The sequence below is a fragment of the Myripristis murdjan genome, chromosome 16 (genome assembly GCF_902150065.1).
Source record: "Myripristis murdjan chromosome 16, fMyrMur1.1, whole genome shotgun sequence".
In the NCBI taxonomy this organism is placed as follows: Eukaryota; Metazoa; Chordata; class Actinopteri; order Holocentriformes; family Holocentridae; genus Myripristis; species Myripristis murdjan.
This window is the reverse complement of record NC_043995.1, coordinates 9,001,355-9,024,930: the sequence shown is the minus strand read 5'-3', so window position 1 is coordinate 9,024,930 and position 23,576 is coordinate 9,001,355. Positions and strand designations below refer to the sequence as shown.

The 23,576-nt window shown below is 38.9% G+C and overlaps 1 protein-coding gene across 4 annotated transcripts in view; it reads left to right on the top strand.

Annotated features, from left to right (window-relative positions):
* The window catches only part of adcy2a (adenylate cyclase 2a), a 99,346-nt gene that overhangs the window by 31,369 nt on the left and 44,401 nt on the right, over positions 1-23,576 (top strand). For 3 of the 4 annotated variants that reach the window (XM_030072638.1, XM_030072635.1, XM_030072637.1), the window contains one exon: positions 10,863-11,024. The exons of the other annotated variant lie outside the window; for it this stretch is intronic. In XM_030072638.1, coding sequence (XP_029928498.1) covers positions 10,902-11,024 — 123 coding nt within the window. In that variant the 5' untranslated portion in view covers positions 10,863-10,901. The remainder of the gene's footprint in view (positions 1-10,862; positions 11,025-23,576) is intronic. 4 annotated transcript variants of the gene reach the window in all.

The window sequence follows — 23,576 nt, the reverse complement described above, 5'->3', positions numbered from 1 at the left end:
TGTGGCAATTAAAAACACAGTGGTCTATCCTTTATGGGTGATGTGATTGTCATTTTTTGTTACAGCAGGCTCTCCATATCGGCAGAATCTTTTTGCTTGTCATCTAGACTTGGGGACAAAACTGCTGTACGTTTTGACTGAGGTAAACTAACATTAGGTTTTGCATAGTTCCACCTATTAAAATATTTCTAAGATGATACGTGTGCCCCAGTATCCTCCTTCTTCTCATTTTAATATACTTGTTCATATAGAATGAGTACATTAAATGGGGATGAGTTAGGATGAGAGAATAGCAATGATAAGTAGAGGATTAATACTGAAGCACTTTCCTTGAGGGAGGTACCATGGCTGGTCATAGTTGGATATAATACTAGAAGTCATAATATTAGATATCAAAATGATGATAATATGATAATATTGGGTCTAGTGGCTCTAAAAATCTAGAGAATGATGAACCCAAAAATTCGAATTTGTCCAAATTTTCTTTCTATGAATGGAAATCATAGTGATAGCTGCAGTAATCGTAGTGAGACCTAAAAGGATGACAAAATTGGGTCATAAATTCTTTATGATTCCTACCTACTTAGAAAAACAATAGGCCCCATGTAGCCTAAAATAACACAAGGTTTTGTTTTTTGTCTTCTGCAAAAAAGGTTAAGTGAGGTCAGGGACATGTAGTGCCATGTTGGACCCCACTGCCAATACTGCTTCTCCACCTCTTGCCGCTTTCCACACCCGTGCCACTTAGTGCTGAAATTTCTGCATTCCAGACAGGTTCATATGAGTTCTTTATTGGTCTACTGGTCAGTACTACTCACTGTCAGTCAGTATCGCTAGAACAGATGCTGAGTTTTATCTACTTGAGTTATTACTGGGGCACACTCTGGGTAAGGAACAGTGGTAAAAAGCTGATAATGTAAGGCTTACTAACCACATATCACTATTTACCTCCCATTTAGCTATGATGCTATAATTACAGCATTTTGTTGCAAGTAACCCCAACCCTATTTTTCTGGTTTCATGTCTTTACATATTAGTTTCCACTCATCACTTGCATGTTTACACTAGCTGGACTTCTATTCTAGCTGGCAATCCTTGACGTTGACGTTTCACTACAGGACAGTAACATGTCTTGTGTTGTCTTATATAAACTTGCTTGATCCAAGATGACTGTTTTATTAATCTCTCTCAGCTGCGAGTAAACTATTTAGGAGTGTATTTAAATATACACCGAGTCGTACTTGATTAAGTACACCTGTACAATGTTATGGAGTTCAGTGCAACAGATTTTCTACCTTTCAAGAAAATTCATGCTCATTGTGGACAAAGTGTAAATTTAATTCTGTGTTTATTACTGAGGTTGTAGTTTGCATCAAGATATCATACGTACTACATTATTTAAATGTAGCCATAAGCTATTAGGGTTGAGCAATATGGACAAAATCAAATGTCATATATTTTTGTCTGAATATATCAATCAACATTGTGGCAATATTGTAGGAATAATTACCTAAGAGATTATTGATAAACAGTCATTAGTAAGTTGGATATTATGATCAAGCAGCGAGAGATAAATATTAGAACAGCTAGAACAGTCTGAGAAATTCAGAAACCTGCACCCCTTTACTATAATGTAGTCTTTAAAACCAAGAAAAGACAATACTTTGCCATATCACAATATCATGATATCCAGATTCCCAGATGATATCTAGTCTCAAATCACAATATCAATATAATATCAGTAAATTGGCCAGCCCTGCCAGCTGGCCAATTTACTAACTAGTTAACAAATAGTCAGCCCTTCCTAATCATGCATGTCTGCATCTTGGCTTATTCCCACATACCTTGAGAAACAGAGAGTGATAGCTAGAGATTAGGTTACATTTTCAATTCTACTGTCAACACTGTCAGGTAAAAAGAAAATAACACTCAACCATCTGCAAATATCCCCCTCCCAAAACATTGCACTGACACCATCCCAGTCCCCCTTGAGTTAGTTTGTGTTGAGAACACTTTCCATTTTCTAAACCTGAAATCAATTGGATGCTTATCCTCTCCCCACAAAGCCCTCTCTGTCTGCTGATGGTGAGTAGAAGGGCTTATCTGTGTGGGCCAGCCTCTACCTCTCACTGAGAGATGTCTGGATCCGGCCTCCTCTCCTCACCTCTCTCCCTCCTGCTCTCTCTCCCTCTCTCACTCTCTCTTATGTTGCTGAGTATACATGAAGCCAGGTCGATTAAGCATGACGGCAGGATAGAATTTCTTTAGGGTAGGAGAGTGGGAGGAAGGGAGAGGACCTACAGTACAGAGGAGAAAGATGGGCATATAGAGGGGGAGGAATCCTTGTCTTTGTGCAGGAGCTTTGCGATTGCCTATGTCACTTCTACCAAAGTCCTTAAACTGTCTCTACAGTGGCTGGCCAGTGACCAAAGAGGATTTAATGGTTAGAAAGTTTCATGGTAGCATGTTGAATGTTGTTGACATTGTTGGTATGAACATTGTTGCTTTTGTCTCGAGAAAAAAATAATGTATATATACTGTATTACCTCTGCCAACAGAGTTAGATGAGGATTTATGATTTCGCCCCATTCTGTTTGTCTATTTGTTTATTTTTAGCATAAAAGCTGCAAAAGTTGTCAACAGATTTGCATTAAACTTTGTGGAAAGGTTGATCATGGGTCAAGGAAGAACTGATGTATTTTTCACACTGACAGCCAGAGTGGGGTGTGGCAGTGGGCATGTTTCACCCATGTAACATCTTTATACATTCACACATCCTGACACTGCAGAAAGGTTGGTCATAGGGGCAAGAAAGAACTGATTAGCTTTTCACACTAATTGGACAAAGGGGACAACTTTTGGAGAGTATCCAACATGTGGTACAAGCATACCTTGGCAGCTTGGCAGAGTTGGTGGAGGTTTGCGCTCTTGGGAAAATCCCAAGACCCGGTTTATTTTGTCCATTGAAAGTGCAGAGCTCACCCACTTACACACCAGTCATGAAAAGAATTATAAATTATTTCCAGTTCCACTTTGACAACGATCAGTGAGGAACAAGACACAAAGCTCTTCCACAGTATTGTCACACATTGAATGCCCAAAGTATGGATGCAATAAAATCAATCTTACAAGTGCACTGAACAGGAGATTAAGGTTTCCTTTATACAGTACTTGTTTACCTCACTCTAACAGTATCTGGTCTCTTCCTGCTCTGTTGATTTCCAGCTAGCCAAGGTCGCTTCTCCAATTATTTTTCATCATACATTCCTCTACACTTAGCTAACTCGCGTTCATGTGGAGAAAGCACTCCATGACACTACCTTTGCCTTGTTGCACCTATCTAAATAAACATAGATTAGAGCTAAACATGATATAGGTCATAAATTGCTAAAGATTACAAGTAAGCAAACATCATATATGATTAGATACACTCCTGATCAGAATCTTAAGACCAGTTGAGAAATTGCAAGAATTTACATTTTGCACTGTTGGATCTTAAAAAGGTTCTAAGTAGAGCTTCAAAATGCTAAAAGAAGAAATGGGAGTGAGACCAAAAAAAATTTTCAGTAATCAATTTATTGCAAACAACCATTAAACTGAAATAGGCTGTTCATCAGCTGATCAAAAGTTTAAGACCGCTGCCTTTAAAAGCCCAAATCTTGGCAAAAATGTGGATTCAGTGTCATTTTCTGTCAGGTATCCACACTGTCATGACCCCCTGATGGCAAAGGCAAAAAAACTTTCTGTCTTTGAACACGGTCGGATTGTTGAGCTGCATAAGCAAGGCCTCTCACAGCGTGCCATTGCTGCTGAGGTTGGATGCAGTGAGACAGTCATTTTAAACTTCTTAAAAGATCCTGAGGGTTATGGAACCAAAAAGTCAAGTGGTAGACCCAAAAAAATGTCACCGGCCCTGAGCCGGAGGATCCAATTGGCTGTCCGTCAAGACACGGGACGATCCTTGGCCCAAATTAAGCTTGTCACTGGTGCCAACTGCAGTCCCATAACCATCAGACGGCATCTGCGAGAGAAGGGTTTTAAAAACAAAAAAACATCTCCTTCAACGGCACAAAATTGCCCATTTGGAGTTTGCACGAGAGCACCAAACATGGGACATTGAAAGGTGGAAGAAAGTTTTATTCTCTGATGAGAAAAAATGTAACCTTGACGGTCCTGATGGCTTCCCACGTTACTGGCATGACAAGGAGATCTCACCTGAGATGTTTTCTACACGGCACGGTGGAGGAGGCGGCATCATGCTCTGGGGGGCTTTCTCCTTCAATGAAACAATGGAGCTCCAGGTTGTGCAGAGGCGTCAAACGGCAGCTGGCTATGTGGAGATGTTGCAGGGGGCATCCCTCGTGACTGAAGGCCATCGTCTGTGTGGTAATGACTGGGTTTTTCAACAGGACAACGCTGCAGTTCACAATGCCCGCCTGACAGAGGACTTCTTCCAGAGAAATAACATCACTCTTTTGAACCATCCTGTGTGTTCCCCTGATCTAAATCCAATTGAAAACATTTGGGGTTGGATGGCAAGGGAAGTTTACAGAAATGGACACCAGTTCCAGACATTGGATGCCCTCTGTGAAGCCATCTTCACCACTTGGAGCAACATTCCCACTAGCCTCCTGGAAACACTAGCATTAAGCATGGCAAAACAAATTTTTTAGGTGATTACCAAAAAAGCTTTTTTGCCTTTGCCATCAGGAGATCATGACAGTGTGGATACCTGACAGAAAATGACACTGAATCCACATTTTTGCCAAGATTTGGGCTTTTAAAGGCAGCGGTCTTAAACTTTTGATCAGCTGATGAACAGCCTATTAATGGTTGTTTGCAATAAATTGCTTACTCAAATTGTTTTTTCTTTGTCTCACTCCTATTTCTTCTTTTTGCATTTTGAAGCTCTACTTAGAACCTTTTTAAGATCCAACAATGCAAAATGTAAATTCTTGCAATTTCTCAACTGGTCTTAAGATTTTGATCAGGAGTGTATAATAACACATTATTTGATAAGGCTGGGACAATATGCTTATCTCTTTATTTGATACTATCACAATAGTTGGGTGCTGTTTCAACATGTATTACAATTCTACAAACATTACAATTCCATGTTACAATTTATTGTGATTTTTTTTTTTTTTTAACAGTAACAATAGGAAAATGTTGAATCATGCACTTCTAGATACTTTACATCGCGAGTCATATTTCCATAAACAATGCACCTCAAGTATTTAAGTAGTTTAACGCGAAAGTATTGAAATTGTACAAGTATTGTGATTTGATATTATGATTTATTGCAGATTTTTTAAAATTAAAAAAATCATACAACAAAAATTGCAGTAATTGTAGAATTGCAGTACTTAAGTGAATGTATTTTTTCCCACTCCCCCCATGTATTATTTGAGCACACAGATTACAATAATGAAGTTTACTCCACACGCATAATAATAATAATTACAAACAACACACACACACACACACACACACACACACACACACACACACACACTTCATACAACACTGCAAAAAGTGCTCTCTAGTTTATTCATTTATTTTTAAATGACCATCCCATCTTATCTCAGGTAACAAGACTGAAGTGGATAGACTGATTCTGAGAATCCCAAACCAAGCACTGTGGTTAGTATCCAGAAGGTTATTGTTATTGACTGCACTGACAGGATGAGACACAAATAGCAAACTGTAACTGTGTTATTGTCAAAACCTAATGCAGCTAATGCATTTTTCTGTATAGGAAATCAATTATTATTATTATTTTTTTTATTATTATTATTTTTTACTCTATATAACTTACAGAGTTTAGCTGGAGCAGTTAGGCATCTCTTGCTCCTTTGGGGTTGAATAGCAGACCAACACACATACACACACTCACACATGCATGTACTCTACGATGTAAAGCCAGTCTGTAAACTAATCTGTCACTTACTACAGACTAAAAGCCTGAGGTAATCTGACACTCCATCTCTATAATTTGCTTCATGAACTCCACTGCAGATCATTATCAAGAAACTGATTCATGGGTCCAGGCTGGAGTTGACTGTACTATGATAGACCACAAAAAAGCCCAGTCCACTTAATGGTCCAAGAGATGGTCCTAATTTACTTGCCTTAGCCACACTGAAGGGAGCTCCTTGCTGCTTTATTACTGTATGAAGCCTAAGTATGCAGGAGAGCTCAGCAGGGGTCATTTTTCCCATCAGTCCCTCCATTATCCATTTGCCACAGTCTCATGATTCAGTTAGCAGCATTAGATTTCATAACATTAATAAAGAGAGGCATGCTGGACCCTAAGCAAATTATGTTGGCGTGTTAGATGATATTTGGCAACAATTAGCAGCTCTCTAGTGGCTCAGGAAGTGAGTAAACACTTTCTAATCACTCTTATCATATAGCAGAAAGGGGGTTGACAAACATATGAGACAAAAGATAATCAGTATGTCCTTATAATTGTAGGTTTGCATTCGCTAGTTTGGTTCAAGTATTGTTTTTAAACATTAGCTTGAATCTAATATTCATAAGTCATTCCATCCTACATATCTTTTGCATTAGTGCATTAGTAATTTAGTTTTTTTTTTCTGTAGGGCTCATGTAGGGCTAAGTGTTTTTTGGGTTCATTAGGTTTTGTAGTGTCAAATATTAGCAAGGTAGGCATAATATAATATGAACTTCTGTGGATGTCAAAAAATGTCAAGGTTTTGACTTAAACGTGCTTTATGGACTGTTGTTACTTTATCGTTCTTGGCAACTGACCTAGGGGCCACTTGCTGAAATGCCAGCTGGTGAGTTTTGAGAACTGTGGTGTACGGGGGGCGTTGAAAACTGGAGCCAGCTCTGTCAGGGTCAAGCGTTGGTGAGAGAGATTTGGAATGGTTCCTGCCCAGGTTTTGGCAGTGCAGTAGCAAATCTGCTGAGACTAACACACAGCAGCACAGATGATGGGGATGGCACAGCGAATTACACTTTATATTTACTTTCCCTTTAGGGGTCACAGTCAATTTATAAACACCGCCATTCTTGCAAAGAGTTCCTCTGGTTTGTGAGCACACCTATCAGACAACTTCTGGTCCTTTATCTCCCCAGGCTTCCCAGCGCACCAACAGAGACCAGGGATTACTTACAGAGGAGAGAAAATAGGGTTCAGGTGCTGCTTGTTTTCTCCTCATCTCTAACTGCCTACTGGCAAAGCCCTGAGGGAATTAGTATTAATATGTCTCTTAAATAGCTTCTCACAGTCACAGGTCTTAGTCAGTGATTGAGTCATACCATTGTCAGCACTTTGTTACACACCACATGCACAAACTCTGGTGATATGTTCAAGGATAGGAGGAGTGCAGCATCTGTCATGGTATAAATGATCACCCGAGCAGCATCAAGTTTGAACATGGTTTTGGCTCCCTTGATGTAGCCTTCCAGTCACATATACAGTACATCACACCTGTCTCGCATGAGCTAAACTCAGAACTATTCATCCTTGTCATGGATGACCTTCAGCATGAGTCACAATGTTGCAGATGTTTGTTGAGTTAAGCCAACTCCCACAGTTACATGCTGTCAGTCTCCATGGCTCTACAGGCGTTGTTTGTTTTATCAGCAGATTGACTTCAGAGAGCTCTCCACATCATGCCTCTAACTTATCTATTGTACAGCATCGTGGTACTCTATGTTATAAATAAGGACTGAATAGAGATCCTTAAGTATTTTGCAGCATAAAAGTCACATACCGGTTCATTGTTCTGACATGCTGGTGATAAAAAGGAAAATAGTGTTTGAATGTCTCCAAATGTCATGAGCAGCACCATTACTATGACTACTGCTTATCTGGTCATAAATATTATTGATAGACATCATTAGCATGAAGCATGAAGTGTTGGAACCCTGTTGTTTTTGCTTTGACAACTGATTCTTGCCAATCTTTCCTGTCACCAAACTTTGCAGATAGGCTGGAACTCTCACCCTAGCTCATGAACTGTAAGCGGTAGCAACATTTTTTTTTTTTTTTTTTCTTGGATTCCCTGGATTCCTTTTCTAAGCCTTAAGTTCATAATTTGAAGGCATGGCTAATTTGACAAAAAAATACATGAACATATTAGATATCAAAGTGAAATTTGAGACACTTGTTTAGGTTCCCTGAGCTTATGCTGCAAAGCTAAATGTGTTTCATCCCTGGGGGCGCCACAAATTCAAGACATTTCTATTGCGTAATCGGCCACATGGATTTGTACGAAATTCAGTATATATCTAGGTTCATGTCTCGGTGGATGCATATATTGGTCATGATTGATTAAAATGGGTGTGGCTTATTACAAAAAAATCTTAATTTCCAGAAGTTTCACACTCCAAACTTCCAGAAATCATTAAAATTACACCACAAGTCCTAGAGAAATTAAATGTTGGCAGAACATCCACTGATGTGTGATAAAAGTTTACGCTGTGACCTATGGTCAATTCAGACATGTGTCAGTATATATTAGCATCTATATCTCCAAAAGTGTTCTTCCAAATGCTGCCACATGTGATACAGAGATTCTTTAGGTGCTAGATATCAGTGTTTCAAATAGTGTTCACGTTGGTCAAATGGTGAGTCTGCAGTGATATTTGGTGTTTTACTCAAATTTGTACTGTATGCACATTTTCTTTTTTGCTCAATGTTGAATCAAACTTCACTAAAAGAAATATGGGTTAGGGTTAGGTTAACGTTTTAAGTTTAAACCAAGAAAAACACCCAGTTTGGCACATGTGATTTTATTGCCTCAGGCAGTAAGGCAGTGTGTGAAACACCATGTCTGCCCAATTGTTTCACTGTGTAAGTCACCTTCTCTGGAGATACAAAGGTCCCGGTTCAGTTCTCAAGGGGCCTGAGTCCTACTTGTCCACAATGTGGCAATTTATACATGTGGTTTGTTTTTAAATTCTTCTAAAGGTCACACAGGACTTCTGGTTATGCTCAATTGCTGCTTGTGGCTATGTTTATTATTTTTATTCTTAGGCTTTTGAAATAGGTGCAATATAGTCTAATTGTCAGGCAAAGATGGTGGTAATTAACCGGTTTTTGTGATGATGTGTCAAACACCCTTTTCATTCACACTTTTTCAATACAGTACCATGGACTGCGAGGGCTGGTGTTTGGGATAGGCTACATTATGTAGTCCTCAAAATATGAGAAGAGCCATCCGAGAAGTGATCTCAGTAATGTAATATAATGTGGATGAATTATTATCATATATAACATCATGCTATATCATGTGCACAGTATATTCCAAAATGAATATATATGTTTGGTTACCCTAAAGGCTCCTCTGTGATTACTGAAAACCAATATTCATATGTTCAGAGCTTTATGATATTGTTCAGCTGAATGTGAAAGATTAATATTTCCTCACCCACTAATACGTCCTAAAACAATTCTATGCAGAAAGAAACCAATTGGTGTGGTGCCTGATTTTTGAGGCAGTTGCTGGTGTGGATTTCTTTTCTGTGTAATCACACTGAACATGGTTTATGTAATCACAATAGAATGCAAAATGTTATGGTAAACATGCAGCTCTCTGTCAGGGTACATTTGTTCAAACTTCAACAGGAGGACTTAGGAGAGGTAAGAGGGGATATATTACATAACCTCTGTTAAATGAGATTTCATTCATTCTCCTCACCTCTTGGTTCTCGGGGTAAAGTAGCTCTCATGGCAAGAAGCTGTTTTGTTTACATTTGACCAGAATAAACACTGCATTAACACTAAAACTTAAGCTTAAAACTAGCTATAATTTAAAACAATACTAACATTATATACTAACACAAAGAACAGCTTCATCCCCAAAGCAGTGGTATTGGTATTGGCCTTCAAAAATCCAGATTGGTTGAACTCCCCTACCTTTGAAGCTGAAGGGTGGATATGATGAGGGAATTCATTTTAGAAAATATTCAGATCTTTGAAATATTTGATATTTGAAAACTTAAAACAGCCCATTACAGCAGCAACATTGAAATCAGTCAGACTCCTTCTCTCTCTCTCTCTGTCTCTGACAAAGGTTTGGTCTCCTCTCTGTCTCTTGTGTTCCCTCCCTCTCCTTTCCCTTTTCATAGCCCCTCACCCTCCTCACCTCCCTCTCCCACTCCACCTGAAAATAACTCAGGAAAGGTTAACTGGCACCTGACTGCTGTTTGTGAGAACACTGACCTCTTTCTCTCCATGCAGGGCAGCAGATGAGCTGCGTTAACCCTGCAGCAGAAGGCATATTAGAGAAGGGTGAGAAGAGTTGGTGTGTGAGGGTGTGAATGTTTGTGTGCTTTTGAGCATTGTGTGTGTGGAAATGTGTGTGGGTGTGCTTGTGTGTAGGGGAGATAAAAAGAAAAGCGCTCTACATGCTACATCAGGGATGTCAGATTTGAAGTGCAAGAGCTGATTGTCCTTTTTCCTGCTTCCTGCAGTCAAGCGAGCTTAAATAAACTGAGGAGATGAAGAACATTGTTACGGTCGACTGCTTAGTGGACAGTAGCACTTCAAGATATGAGGAAGGTCCTAAATGGGACCAATACACTCCCTTACCTCATTTTTCTACCTCTCATTTAAAATCTTTATGTTGTTATGGAACACCTTACCCACCATGACCTGATTCTTTAAGGATGCTGCTGCTGCAGTTATAAATAAAACAGTTTATCCAGCGATATAGCAGTGTAAAAACTTGCTGGGTCATGCTGTTTCTTTCTTCATAGGATTGCAACAGAAATATTGGATTTTTTTCTGTGGTCTCTATCTCTCCCTGTGTTTTTCAATCTCTCTTTTCCACTCTGTCTCTGGCTGCTTTCGTGGGTGTGTCATGGCTTTGTCTCTTTCTTCACAGGTGTCATTCTTCCTGTTCATTGTGTTTGTGGTTTACACCATGCTGCCCTTCTCGATGCGGGACGCCGTCATCGCCAGTGTCCTGACGTCCTCTTCTCACACCATAGTGCTGAGTGTCTGTCTGTCCACCACAGCTGATCACATGGAAACAGTAGTGTGGCAGGTAAGCACATCAAACTTTGTCGAGCTAACTGTGTATTAACTGTGGGTTTCTGTCACATGTAAAGCTGTAACATTGACACCAAAACACACAGACACACCAAAGTCATTCTTGCACAAGCAGGTAGCGCCTTCTCAGTTAATTACTAAATTCCTCCTCCAGTCATTTAATAAGCCCCCAGAATAATCTCTCTTCATCAGCATTACATATTTGGAAGTTTACACCATGAAAAACAGCCCTTAGTGCCTTTAAAACAGCTTAAATGTAACTCTAATCCTTGCCCTTATTAAAAATACGCAGACTATTACTATGCAAATATGCAAAAGTCACCGCCCGCTTTCCTGCCTGCTTGCACGCTGGCTGGTAACCAGAGCTCTGTTCACAGAATGCCAGAAGTCCTGTCCCGCCACAGTTGAGAATATTTATATTTTATATTTATTGAATATTTCATAATCTAACCATGAAAAAAAAAATACAGTGAATCTCATTGTTACACCAATATGTTCATGTAAAGCAGTCATTTCGAGTCTGCCCTGTTGCCTTGACGTAGGACTATTGCCTGAAGGAAATAAAAAAAAAGTTTCCCTGCTGATAAAAAGTATTTGAGGTGGGAAAGGGTGATTTCATAATAGCCATAATTGGTTTATACTTAAAAACTGTTATTTTAGACAAAGACCCAACAGTAAATGGAAGTAAATTAGGACATTAACAATATCAAAGCTAACAACAGAGTAGGGGCTGCTGATGTTACTATATAGTTAAAGGAGCATTCACATGAAATTATGGCTGCTTAAATCTAACCATGTTATACTGTACCAGAGTGAAATTTCACTTTTGATAAAGTCAGATATTTGTTCGTAGTGCCTTTAAAACCTTTTTACATGCTTTGAGTGATCCACTCAAAGCATTTCCCAGCCTATAGGCAATTTAGTTAGATAGTATATAGTAAAGTGACTTGAATAGTAAGGATGACCTAATTATTATAGACTAGTTAAGTGATACACTGATACTATTTTAAGTTTAAAATATACAGTCATTAATTAATTTGGTGTTTAAAAGACAGAGTTAATTGAACAAGTAAGTCCTTATACAACAACAAAACAAGTGGTTTTCTAATGTGTATGTGGACCACAGAGGTGCTGTAGTTTATGATATTAGTGCTCAGGGCCCGTGCTCTGTTCTAGGATATTCACACTGGACTATTTTTCCTTTTTGCCCACTCAATACTCACTCAGTCATTTCGGCAGAAGAAAGAGCCTACTCGGCAACTGTAAGCAAATATTTATAATCTCTTATAAATCAATACACATGTTAATAGTGCCATATGAAATTATAAAGATGTATATGGTATGTTATAGTAGCACTTCCTAACAATAAAAATAGGTATGGCCTAAAAATATGTATTTCATAGAAACTGTTACCTTTTTTCCTGTTCTTACAAGATGGAAGAGAAGCTTCTTCCTTTCAGACATTTAGCGTTCTCCCAGCCAGGGTACAAAATAAACATCTCCGGCAATTTCAGCCACACCAACTGTATTTTTAGCAAACAAACAAATGTGACCTTTCAACTAAAACTAATTTACCATAGCGGGTGAATGATATAAATTCTAATGTATTTTTGTTAACTCTGCTGAAAGGTCACCATCTTTTCAGCAGTATTGCTGTTCCCAGCACAAAATGTTCAGGAGGCTGCCATATGTTGAGAAAGACGACAAGAAATGCCAACATCAGGAATGAAATTATCATGGAAAGTCAGACAGACAGAATTAATTTAGCATATTAAAACTTGATTCCTAAAGCCACTGGGTCCACACCTAAGGGTGAGTACAGCTAATACAAAAAGGAAAGAACATTTAATTTAAAATTCATGTCACAAAAGCTATCAAGCTCATTGATAATTATAGATGTCATGGGCCAAAGTACAATTTAACACAGAGTGCCATTTAAAATCTCAGAGCAAAATCGCAAGGGATATTTTTAGCATACAAAATGGTTTAATTACTTTCCACCAGTTTCATCTTTATATTTATGATACATCCACCTCTCTGCAGCCTTGCCCTGTGCCTAACTGTTCATCAGCCCTGTTAGTAATCACTGAAGTGTTTTTGTTTCTCTCTGTAATCTCTCCTCTTTGTGTTCAGTGTTCCACATTTTTGAATAAAGGCTGCAACAAGCAATGGCATTAAGAGACTAACTATTCTAACAGTTCAACTCCAGAAGACTTATTGTCCATCAGATAACACTGTCAGAAAACTGAACTTTGTTATCCTTGTTTTTAGTTGTTTCAAATAAAAATTCAAATTAGATTTTTTTTAATATTCTGAAATCTTTGGTGCCCCCAAATTATTTGCAAAATGGTTTGTTGCAATTCACAAAAAAAAAAAAAAAATGTAAATGGGTTGAAAATCTTGTTCAAATCACAAATTCAGGCTGTCAAAAAAGTGTTGTTATATTTGCGCCCAGCTGAGACTTAGGTCATGCTTTGGAAATGCAGCTTGAGCATCTTGCCCCTGTGCCTTTCTGTTTTTGTGCATTTTCAACTGCACCTTTGTGCTCTCTCTTAGTACCGTGAGTCGATGCCATGGCTTGTGCATTTGCTTTCAGCAATTTTTCTCCTATATGCATATACTGTAGCATGGGTATAGTGCTTCTAGTGTTTGGACAGCCTGGCACTGCATACCACGTGGTCACTATCTGCCAACTCCTCTTTTGCATTAGGTCAGGTTACCTGTCAGCACAAATCCACTGGTTTGTCTGCCTGAGTGGAGTGTACTATAAACAGGAGCTCTCTGGTGGAAATCAGACATTGCATAGATACAATGAAAGCAAAATCTGGATGTTATGAAGCAGTAGTTTTTTGCTGTTTTCAAAAATAAAAATATCTAGATGCAGACATCACCATGTATTCTCATCAGGATGCACAGCTAGAACACCTGATGGGTTTTGCTCCCAATGAAAAAAATCTTCTGAAGACATCAAACTCCAACCGCTTCCTTTAACCATTTGTCAGTCATTGAAGTATCATGGGCCTGCTTGGGAGCATAGTGGGTAGAATCGTGGTACTGACTACCCAAAGCTCCATGGTCCCAAATATTGTCTGGAGTAAATTTCTTTTGTGGATATTTATAACTGCTTCGATTTTTATTCCACACTGCTCTGGTTTTGAAACTTGATTTGGCTGAAATCTGTAAAACTACAACAAATTAAACTTTCTCAAAACTTTTATGCAGCAACTGTTGCGTTGTTATCTCAGGCAACACAGGAACAAGAGGAAACCAATTTTGGCAAGCTTTTTCTTGGGTAGACCGAAACAAAATTGTCCTGCCTAGACAGACTTTTTAAAAAGACACTGAAAAAAACACTGTTAAAAAAAACAAAAACATTCATAACTGTTGTTATCTATTGCTGTCAGGGTTGCAGTCAAACCCCATAATTTTAGTCAGGTGTGTGCTCGATAATAATTTAGTAAATTAATATGAAGGCATGTTTGAGTTGTAGGTGGGTGAATATAGATGTTTGTCATACATAGATAGATTATATTTTTTAGTTATACTCCTACTTTTTTTTTTTTTTTTTTAATGTCAGCATAACTGAGTTAGTAACTCAGTCAAATTGGAACATACTGGTAATGATCTCCAGTATGTGGTACCCAGTACAGGAGTCCTTCTCTTTACTCCACTCAGTATCACTGTGGCAGAATTTTCCAAGCAGCTGAATGTGGAGCTGCAGCACAGAAAATGGGACAATAATGGCTACATCTGAAGTAACATTTGAAACACTTTCTGCTCACCAGTTTCTGTACTGACATAATCACATAATTATTTGCCATTTTACAAAGACTTATTAATTGTTAATTATCATTAGACAGTCCATTTCCAACTCAGGTCCACTGACTCAAGACTTATTTGATTAACGAATTAGATATGACAGTTTCTCAATATTTTTTTTTCTCTTCAGTGCAACATATCTGCTTTTCATTAGGAATGAGAGTCTAACATGTTGACAGAATCAGGGTAATTGGTCATGCTTGTTGTCCATGACAAATTATTAAGATGATTATTGGAGATGAACAGGAAATCAAAGAAGGTGAACACAAAAAAAGCAGGGCAGGGTTTGACAGTCAAACGAAGTAAAGGTGGAGGAGAACATCAAGAAAGGTGGAAAACAGGTCAAGACATTGAAATGGTGAAGTGGAAGTAAGAAAACAAAAAGAATGAGGAAAAGTCTCCAGTGCAGGACAAGAGCTAAAATAATCATTAGTTTATTTTGAGTTTGATTTGATTTATCAAAAATATAATAAGGCACCAATTACCAATTACAGGGATGATGAGAAGTATCTGAGCTACATTCAGTGAACGTACAAAAGATAAAGACCAAGCAGTCTTTCCATTATAGATTGACCAAGTGAACCAAGATGGAAAGTGTGATTCCTTATTGATCTCACCCTCTAAATCCATGCAGTCTTTGACAGGGAGATGTCAGTGACAGGTTAATGGAGTTTAACCTTTAAGCCAACTGAGAGAGACTGTGTAAATGGATATACAACTCCATACAACTCAAGGAAGCTGCTTCTAATATTTTGTAGACTGAGTCTGTGTGTGTGAAGCTGCACGAGTGTTGCTTAAGGAGACAGATTGCTGCTCAATTGGCAGTCACAATGGCATGCCAAGCTAGACATGGCACTGCCAAAGAACGTGATGCATAGCTGGCTGTATGCTGAGTTATTGGTGTTGCATTTGTTGCCAATGATAATGACATTGCTTGCCATCAATTTGCTAATTGTGCAAAACAGGGCCAAGCCTTTATTTGTCTTTGTACAGGGACCAAAGGTGTATTAGCTGTTATTTGTTAATGTACCAATATGTTTTAGTTTTAGTGGAGTTAAGTGCAGTAGCGCTGTCTCGCGGATATTCACATTGCAAGTCCAAGAACACTGTAGGGGAATTTCTCCTACCTACTCAAGCAGGGGTGAAAGGTGTTGGCATGACCCTTTTAAAACACGTGTTTTAATGTATGAACAACAATATTCCCACTGCTTGCAGGGCTGAGCAGTACGGGCAAAATAAAATCTATCTTTGACTAAATACCTTATCATTGTTGTGACAATATTGCAGGGATAAATGTCATTTCATAAGATCATTACCCATGCCATTTTTAATAATTAGTTGTTAGTAAAGTGGATATGATGACCAAGCATTTAGAGGCAAATAAGAAAAGAGCTACAACAATCTAATAAGTTGAGAAAATTCCATTAGTATAGCGCAGCCTTTAAAAGCAAGAGACACTTGTGCCAAATTATGACTCATTACAATGTTCAAAATCTCTGATGATATCTAGTCTGACAGCTTGATATTGATACAAAACTGCTATATCACCCAGGCCTAACTGCTTTTAATGAACAGCGTTCAGTTTGAAAATGGTTTGACAGCATTTGTTTGTTTGTTTGTTTGTTTGTTTGTTTGTTTGTTTGTTTTTGGTTTAGAGAATTATTACACATTTATGTGTACTTCTCTGACTCCTGGTCTCAGACTTGCTCTGGGAATTTTCTGTCACCTCACGCCTACAGAGATTTTGCACCCATCACTGATGCTACATAACTGCCAGCATTGTGTGCTCCAATCACTTGGCAATATGGTATTTGTGTGGTGGAAGCAACGGTCTGAGCACGCCTCTGTGGAGAAAGGGCTTCTCCAAATTGAATCCAATTACCAGACGCTCACTTATTTCAACGCTTGTATTTGTTGTGTGCTGGAATCTCATTATAGAATGCCAAGGCACAGGGGCAAGCATCAAATGAAGGGTCCTCTTAGGTTTAGAGTAGTAATAAGGAGAGTGTGTGAGTTCATTTGTCCAGGGACTTCATCCATGAAATAAGGCCTGTTTGACTTATGATTCCATCCGACATGTTTTCTCTCTCTACTGTATCTCACTTCACCTTTGTCGCTCTGTATTACCAATCTAATGTACAGTAACACTCATAATAGGGATATGATCATTCCCCAGAAGTGAGCCTCCAGAAGTAAACAGTTGTGGTAATGTTAAACTTGCCTTGGTGAGCACCAGGGTGGCTCAAGGCTGAGTCCTGAACGCAGCATCCTGGGTTTGAATCTGACCTCAGGCCATTTGCTGCATGTCATCCCCTCTTTGTCCCCTGCCTTTCCTGTCTCTCTCCCTCTCTCTCTACTGTGACTGTCAAGTAAAGCAGAAATGCCTCAAAAAAATGTTAAACTTGGTTTGGTCAGGTGGACATGATCTGTATAGAACATCAGTGTATCTTTCTCACAATTAGGCATTTTCCTTGGGTGCAGTTGCCTGGTCTTAGGTCTGGGTCGTTACCTGAAACCAACTGTGCCCCCGATATCCATAGTCTAGAATGAATATGGTTGTAATCAACATTTTCCATGGGTGCACCGGTGGCTCACCGATTAAGAGCGCGTACCATGTACCAGGGCTTAGTCCCGATCGCAGCGACCGGGGTTCGAATCCGACCTCAGGTCCTATGCTGCATGTCATCCCCTCTCTATCTCCTGCCTTTCCTGTCTATCTCCACTGTGACTGTCTATAAAGCAGAAATGCAGAAATGCAGAAAAAAAAAACAAAAACAAAAAACATTTCCCATATAGTACAGCTGCCGTTTGCCATCTATCAAACATTAACATTGATGGAATAAAAGTGTAACAGCAGCTTGACATTCTGGTCACGTCTGTGTGGCCTTCAAGAACGCTGCTGTATGAATTGGTGTGTATAGAAACTAGCATAAAACCCACTGTTGTGAAGATGTTATGTATGCCTCTGACAGCTTTCTTTGTGATTCAGGTCATAAAAAGTCACAGCATTGTAAATTTTTAATACATTTACTATAACGTCATCTGGTGTAATGATGCATGGTGAGGTCTGACACCAAAGATGAAAGAGCACACATGAAGAAAGAAGACATAACCAGTCATTAGAAAAGCATCTTTCTCTTTTCATCGGCAGCTCTGGAAGGTTGGTCTCTCCCTCCAGCTTTGTGACACACTGTACTCAGATGCTCGGGTCACTGATGCAAGCTAACTGCTAATGTACAAAGGCATCTAAGTAATCTACGACTAATCACGTTATGTAGACTGATTTGATCTGTTCCTTGACATTAGGCCTTGAAATTCCATTTTGTCGCAGACCAAATTTGATCAGAAGCCATTTTCTCAGTGTGTTGACATGGAGCCAGGGAACGGTGAATATTTCCATTTTGGGTGCTGCATTTTGACAGATTGAATAAGTGAGTGTACGTGTGTGACAAAGAAAGAGGAAAAAAAGAGGGCAGATTAAATGCTTTTAACTTTGCTCTCTGCCCTAACTTAGGGCATTATTCTAAGTAGTCATCCAGTCTTTTTCTTTTTTTTTTTTTAGTCTGATATGTCTGTGCACAAGCAGGTTAACATGTACATAATATGCATGATGGTACATGGGTGTGCAAGTGTACATGCAGTTTCCCTTCTGTGTTTCTTTGTGCGGCCAGCAGTGCTCCTCCTGTCCTCTGCGTAGATGCAGGCTCAGTTGTGTCAACTCCTTTAGAGATAAGAACAATGAGGTTGGCTGACAGGATGCTGTAAGCTTTATTTGTCAGAGGGTAACTACTGGACAGCAGCTGTAAAAACCTTCTGTGGCTCTATTTATAGCATTTGCCAAGGCAAGGATGCTAGATTTATAATGTAGCACTACAGCCCACCATAGACTGCACAAGCATCTGTAGTGTAAATTGGCTAACATCCTTAGGCTATGTTATTGACTTTATTAATACTCACTTGTGATTGGGCACTAAATGCATTACAAGGTCTATTATTTCTGAAAAATATTTTTCACATATCAGACCTTTGTTTCAATTTTAATCACTGCTCTAAATTCATAATGTCAAATTAATAAGTGACATCTTGGATCAAAAACACTACTCCTTCGTTACTGGTGTTGACATTTTTTTTTGTTTGTTTGTTTGTTTGTTTGTTTGTTTTTTAATGGAAACTTACAAATACAATACGATTTGAAATACTGTGTCATAAGACTAATTATAGAGGACTTTATGTGACAAACAGAGAAAGGTACTGCATCATCAGGCTCCAGATTAATGCTTTCAGGGTAATTTTGCAATGACTACTTTGCTCTTTATATGTATTACAATATAGACTGTAGACTGAATTCATAATAAATTAACAGGCTCATTTATTGAAGTGAAAGACACCCATTTGGTGTTTTTATGGCTGTAGAGGTCATCGAAGTTACATGAACGATGTACTGTATTGCTGCACTCTTATATCTGCATTTAAAGGGGTTGCTAACTACTACTAATACATCAATGTTTGATTATCAGAGAGTTTTTATGATGTATTGTACTTTACTTTTTTGGTGTAGCTACGTTCCCTCAGCCTCACCTCTAAGACTTCAGAGAGTCATTTACTTCATTTCCAGTTTTTTTTTTTCCAACATCCTCCAGGGAATAGAGGTGACCTTTTTGCTTTCAGTAAAAGGTGAACATATAAGTATGTAGCTAGTTTGCCAGCTGATTTGCTAAAACTAAAGAATGTCTGTGGTCATTGCATTGCTTTATGGCCAGTTGGAAATGGAGAAAAAATTTCTGAGAGAAAACAGGGGGCATGTTATTTTGTGGGTTAAGAGGTGAGTTTTGGCTGACATTGAAGTTTTTAATTTTGTGTGAAATGCTTTATTTTTAATCCTCAAAGCATTGTGCCTGCCAGCTGTAGATTGCCAGATGATTTCTTTTGTGATGCACTGCGTATACTTTGTGTATCGTAGAGACTGATGGGTATTTTTTCTGTGGGATTCCTGCAGGATAGGAGTTAATTTCAATTTGGCTAATGGGTAGAGAAATGGGATAGGAGTCATTCCGTCAAGATTGGGATGGGGCAGGATTTTTTTTTTTTTAACTCTGTCAAGTGATTGGGATGGCACAGGTGTATTTTTGTGGGAATGGAGTTCGACAGGAGCATACCTTTGAGGCTAGGTTGACCTTGGCAGTGCCAGGTAGTTTGAAGAAGTCTGTGTCCATGTGTGTTAGTGATGTCTGCAAAACTCTGATGTGCTCTACAAGATATATTTGAATTGTGATAGAATGTACTATAGCATGGTTCTTACAATCTCTCTGTAATGGCACAGAGATTGTGAGTATCAGCAGTTACCATGTAAGATGATCATATTGTCCACCCCGAACGAGAACTCAATCCATAGAGCTGCAGTGTCAGAGCGGTGTCTCCAGGGCAGTAGTCTGCTCCCTGATGTTTGCCATATGCTTTTTGTTGTCAGACAAAAAAATGACGGAGTTGACAAAATTATAGCTGATGATCCAATGGGCTTACTTCTCTGTGATTCCATAGGATGGACTCTGTTACTGTACAGTCACTTCACACAGGATCTCTCCTGCAATATTGCGGCAGGATTAGTATCACAACAAGGCAGCGGTATGAACTATAAAAAGTGAACCTACAATGGCTTATTCTCTATATAACCTGTATAAACCTGTATAATATGTTCTGTAAAAAGAACTATTGATTGTATCATAGTTAGCTATGTGAGAGATTGTTCACATGGTAAGTTAAAACTCAACAAACAACTATGATCCATGTTGTATATAGGAACAGAAATGCACAGTTTGCTCTTAGTTACTGGATATTATTCAGTAGACTAACATTCATAGTAGCTGCTATTAAAGAGGAATGAGGAAGACAGTGCTTTCATTGGCACAGTTCCACATCATTAATTCACACCAGTACTCAGACTCTTTTAAAGCTTGATCTAAGCGAATTTCTCATAGACTATCTATGCCTTGGGCACATACTCAATATTAGTCCCTGTGTCCCTGTGGTGGTGTGACATTTGAATCCAAATGAAGGTCTATTACCTTTGCTAACTTGAATATTTTATGTTTTAATATTTAATTTCCATTTGTCTATGTCTACTTCTCTACATAAATTTGAAAATGCATAATAAAACTCTAATGTATTTGAGATTAGAGCCACTATTCGACAAATGTTTTCATTTTATGTCACTCAGGGATTAGGTTCTCCACCACTACTTGATAAATGTCTTTTTTTGATTAACAAATTGATAATCTCTCATAGCTTGTGTGTGCAAAGGTCTTCTTTTTTGTGTGTTCTTGTAAGTACATAACTTTGCACATGGGCCTCCCTGCTCATTTCTGCATCTGAGGTTCTTATTTCTTTTCTTTTAAAGGGATCATGAAACCATATCTGCTATTGATGTCTTTTCTCAGCACAGTCTCTAAAAATTACAGTCTAAAAATTACTTAATAGGAACTGCATTCTCAATTATGTTTCAAGGGGAACACATTTTTGAGAATTAAATTTGTTTTTGATGCATCACAAATATGTTTCTAATCAACATATCTTTTATATCATGCTGCCCAGCATTTTAGCCAGTTTCGTTACTTTTTACCACCAAAAACCACTTGTTTAAGGTTAGAGACAGGTTAGGTTTAGGCATGATTACGTTATGGTAGCCATAAACAAACACCACCGTCACTTTGCACTGGACTCAAACTTGGGTCGCCTGGGTGAAAGTCAGTTGTTTGACCCATCCACCACTCCAACTATCCCCTATCACAGAGCTCAGATTAACTGATTTAAATCATTTTTGTGACACATTAAAAAACAAATGTACTCAACGTGACAACATACGCTCCCCCTGAAACATAATTCAGAATACAGTTTAGATATATAAAAAAATTATTTTTAATAGACAGGGTTGGTTGCTAACAGGTTATTAAAACAACATACATCCTGAGTATTTGGACAAGTGTCCCTGTTCACAGAGCCTGTGGATGGTTTATTTCCGTCATGTCGATAATCCTGGAGCGCACTAGAATAACCCACAACCCTTAGTGGCCATCCTGACCTTACTCTGCTATTATCTGTAAATGGGGTGCAGGGTGGGATGACTGAACCACACAGTCAGTGTCACAAGGCTGACCTTTGAGATGGTTGTCTGGTTCCCAGTCAGTTTCTTGTCTAACAGGTACAGCTGATGTAGAATAGGCCAATTTTTACCGCATTGCACTGCATTCAATATTTTCTGCTGAGCCATTGTTTCACCTTTCACGGTAACTGTTTCATCTGTTCTGCTTGCCGAAGGTGCAAGTAATGATCTGGGTAGTCCCAAATTTTGAGACAACTCATGTCCGTGATATTTTGCAACTCAGCACATATTACTAATATGTTAGGTCAGTATTTGTTGTTTGTAATATGCATAGTGTTAACAAATGTTTTACCGAACAGCAGACATAGGGATTAACAGAAGATTTGAAAACTGGAGGAGTTCATACTCATGTAAAACAGTTGTGTAGGAAATCCATGGTGGAGAGGGTGTACATGTCACTTGATAATTTAAAAAAGTAAAACTCGGTACTGACTAGCAGTGAGCAAGCACCAGATTCAGAGAAAGCTTCACTCAGTAATGATGGCTGAAACTCTCCACATCCTCCATCACCGCCAGCTACTGAGAAGAAGAAATGTAGGTCAGAGAATGCATTTTACTGACAAACATGTTGCATGTAATTATGAGTTCTGAAGTCAAAACAAGCAAAATTCTTATCTCTCATTGCTGTTTGAAGCGGCTAGTTTGGAAAGCTGAGCGCAGATTTAATTTCCTTGTCACCAGAAATTCTGGTACAAGTTCACAAAGAGACTGAAGCATTGTGTTTAGGTACAACACACGGGAAATGCTGGCCAGCTCTTTGTCAGCTGATCCAACACCAGCGATGTTTGGCACTTCAAATGAGGCTGTGCGTTGAAGCTGTCAGCTCCTCATTCAGCGCTGCTGTTCCCACTGTACCTGCAAGTTCTGTCAACAGATTGTGCTGCTCTCTCCCTCTAACTCCCTTGTTCTGGGGGGGCTGAGTTGCTGTAATTCCTAAACACTTCCACTTTGCAATAATACCACTTACAGTTGATGGTGGAATATTGAGGAGGGAAGAAATTTCACAAACTGCCTTGTTGCAACAGTGGCATCCTACTACATTACTATTATAGCACCACGCTGGAATTCAGTGAGCTCTTTAGAATGAGCTATTCTTTCACAAATGTTTGTACAAGGATACAAGCAAGGATGCTTTCAATCGCTCCTTTGTAGAAGTTGACAAGAACTTGGTGTGGGAATTTTGCTTTCTTAAGTTCCTTAAGAAATACAGCCGTTTCTGAGGTTTTTTTAACCAGGGCAGAGATATGTGAAGTCCATGACAGGTTCTCTGTTATGTTGATTCCCAGGAACTTGAAACTGCTCACTTGCTCCACCTCAGCTCCATTGATGTAAACAGGGTTGTGTGTCTTGGAGTGCATGGCTGCTGCTTGATTTTATACACCTGTGGCAATGGGACTGAATGAAACATATGAATTCAGTGATTAAGAGGTGTGTCCCAATACTTTTGTCCATATAGTGTGCATGTAAAGGAGACATGGGTACAGTGCTGGTGTATTCAAAGCCTCCGACACATTCATCGAATGTATTTTTAGAATTGTATTTGTGTCTGGGCATACAGAGTGGATGTTTCCT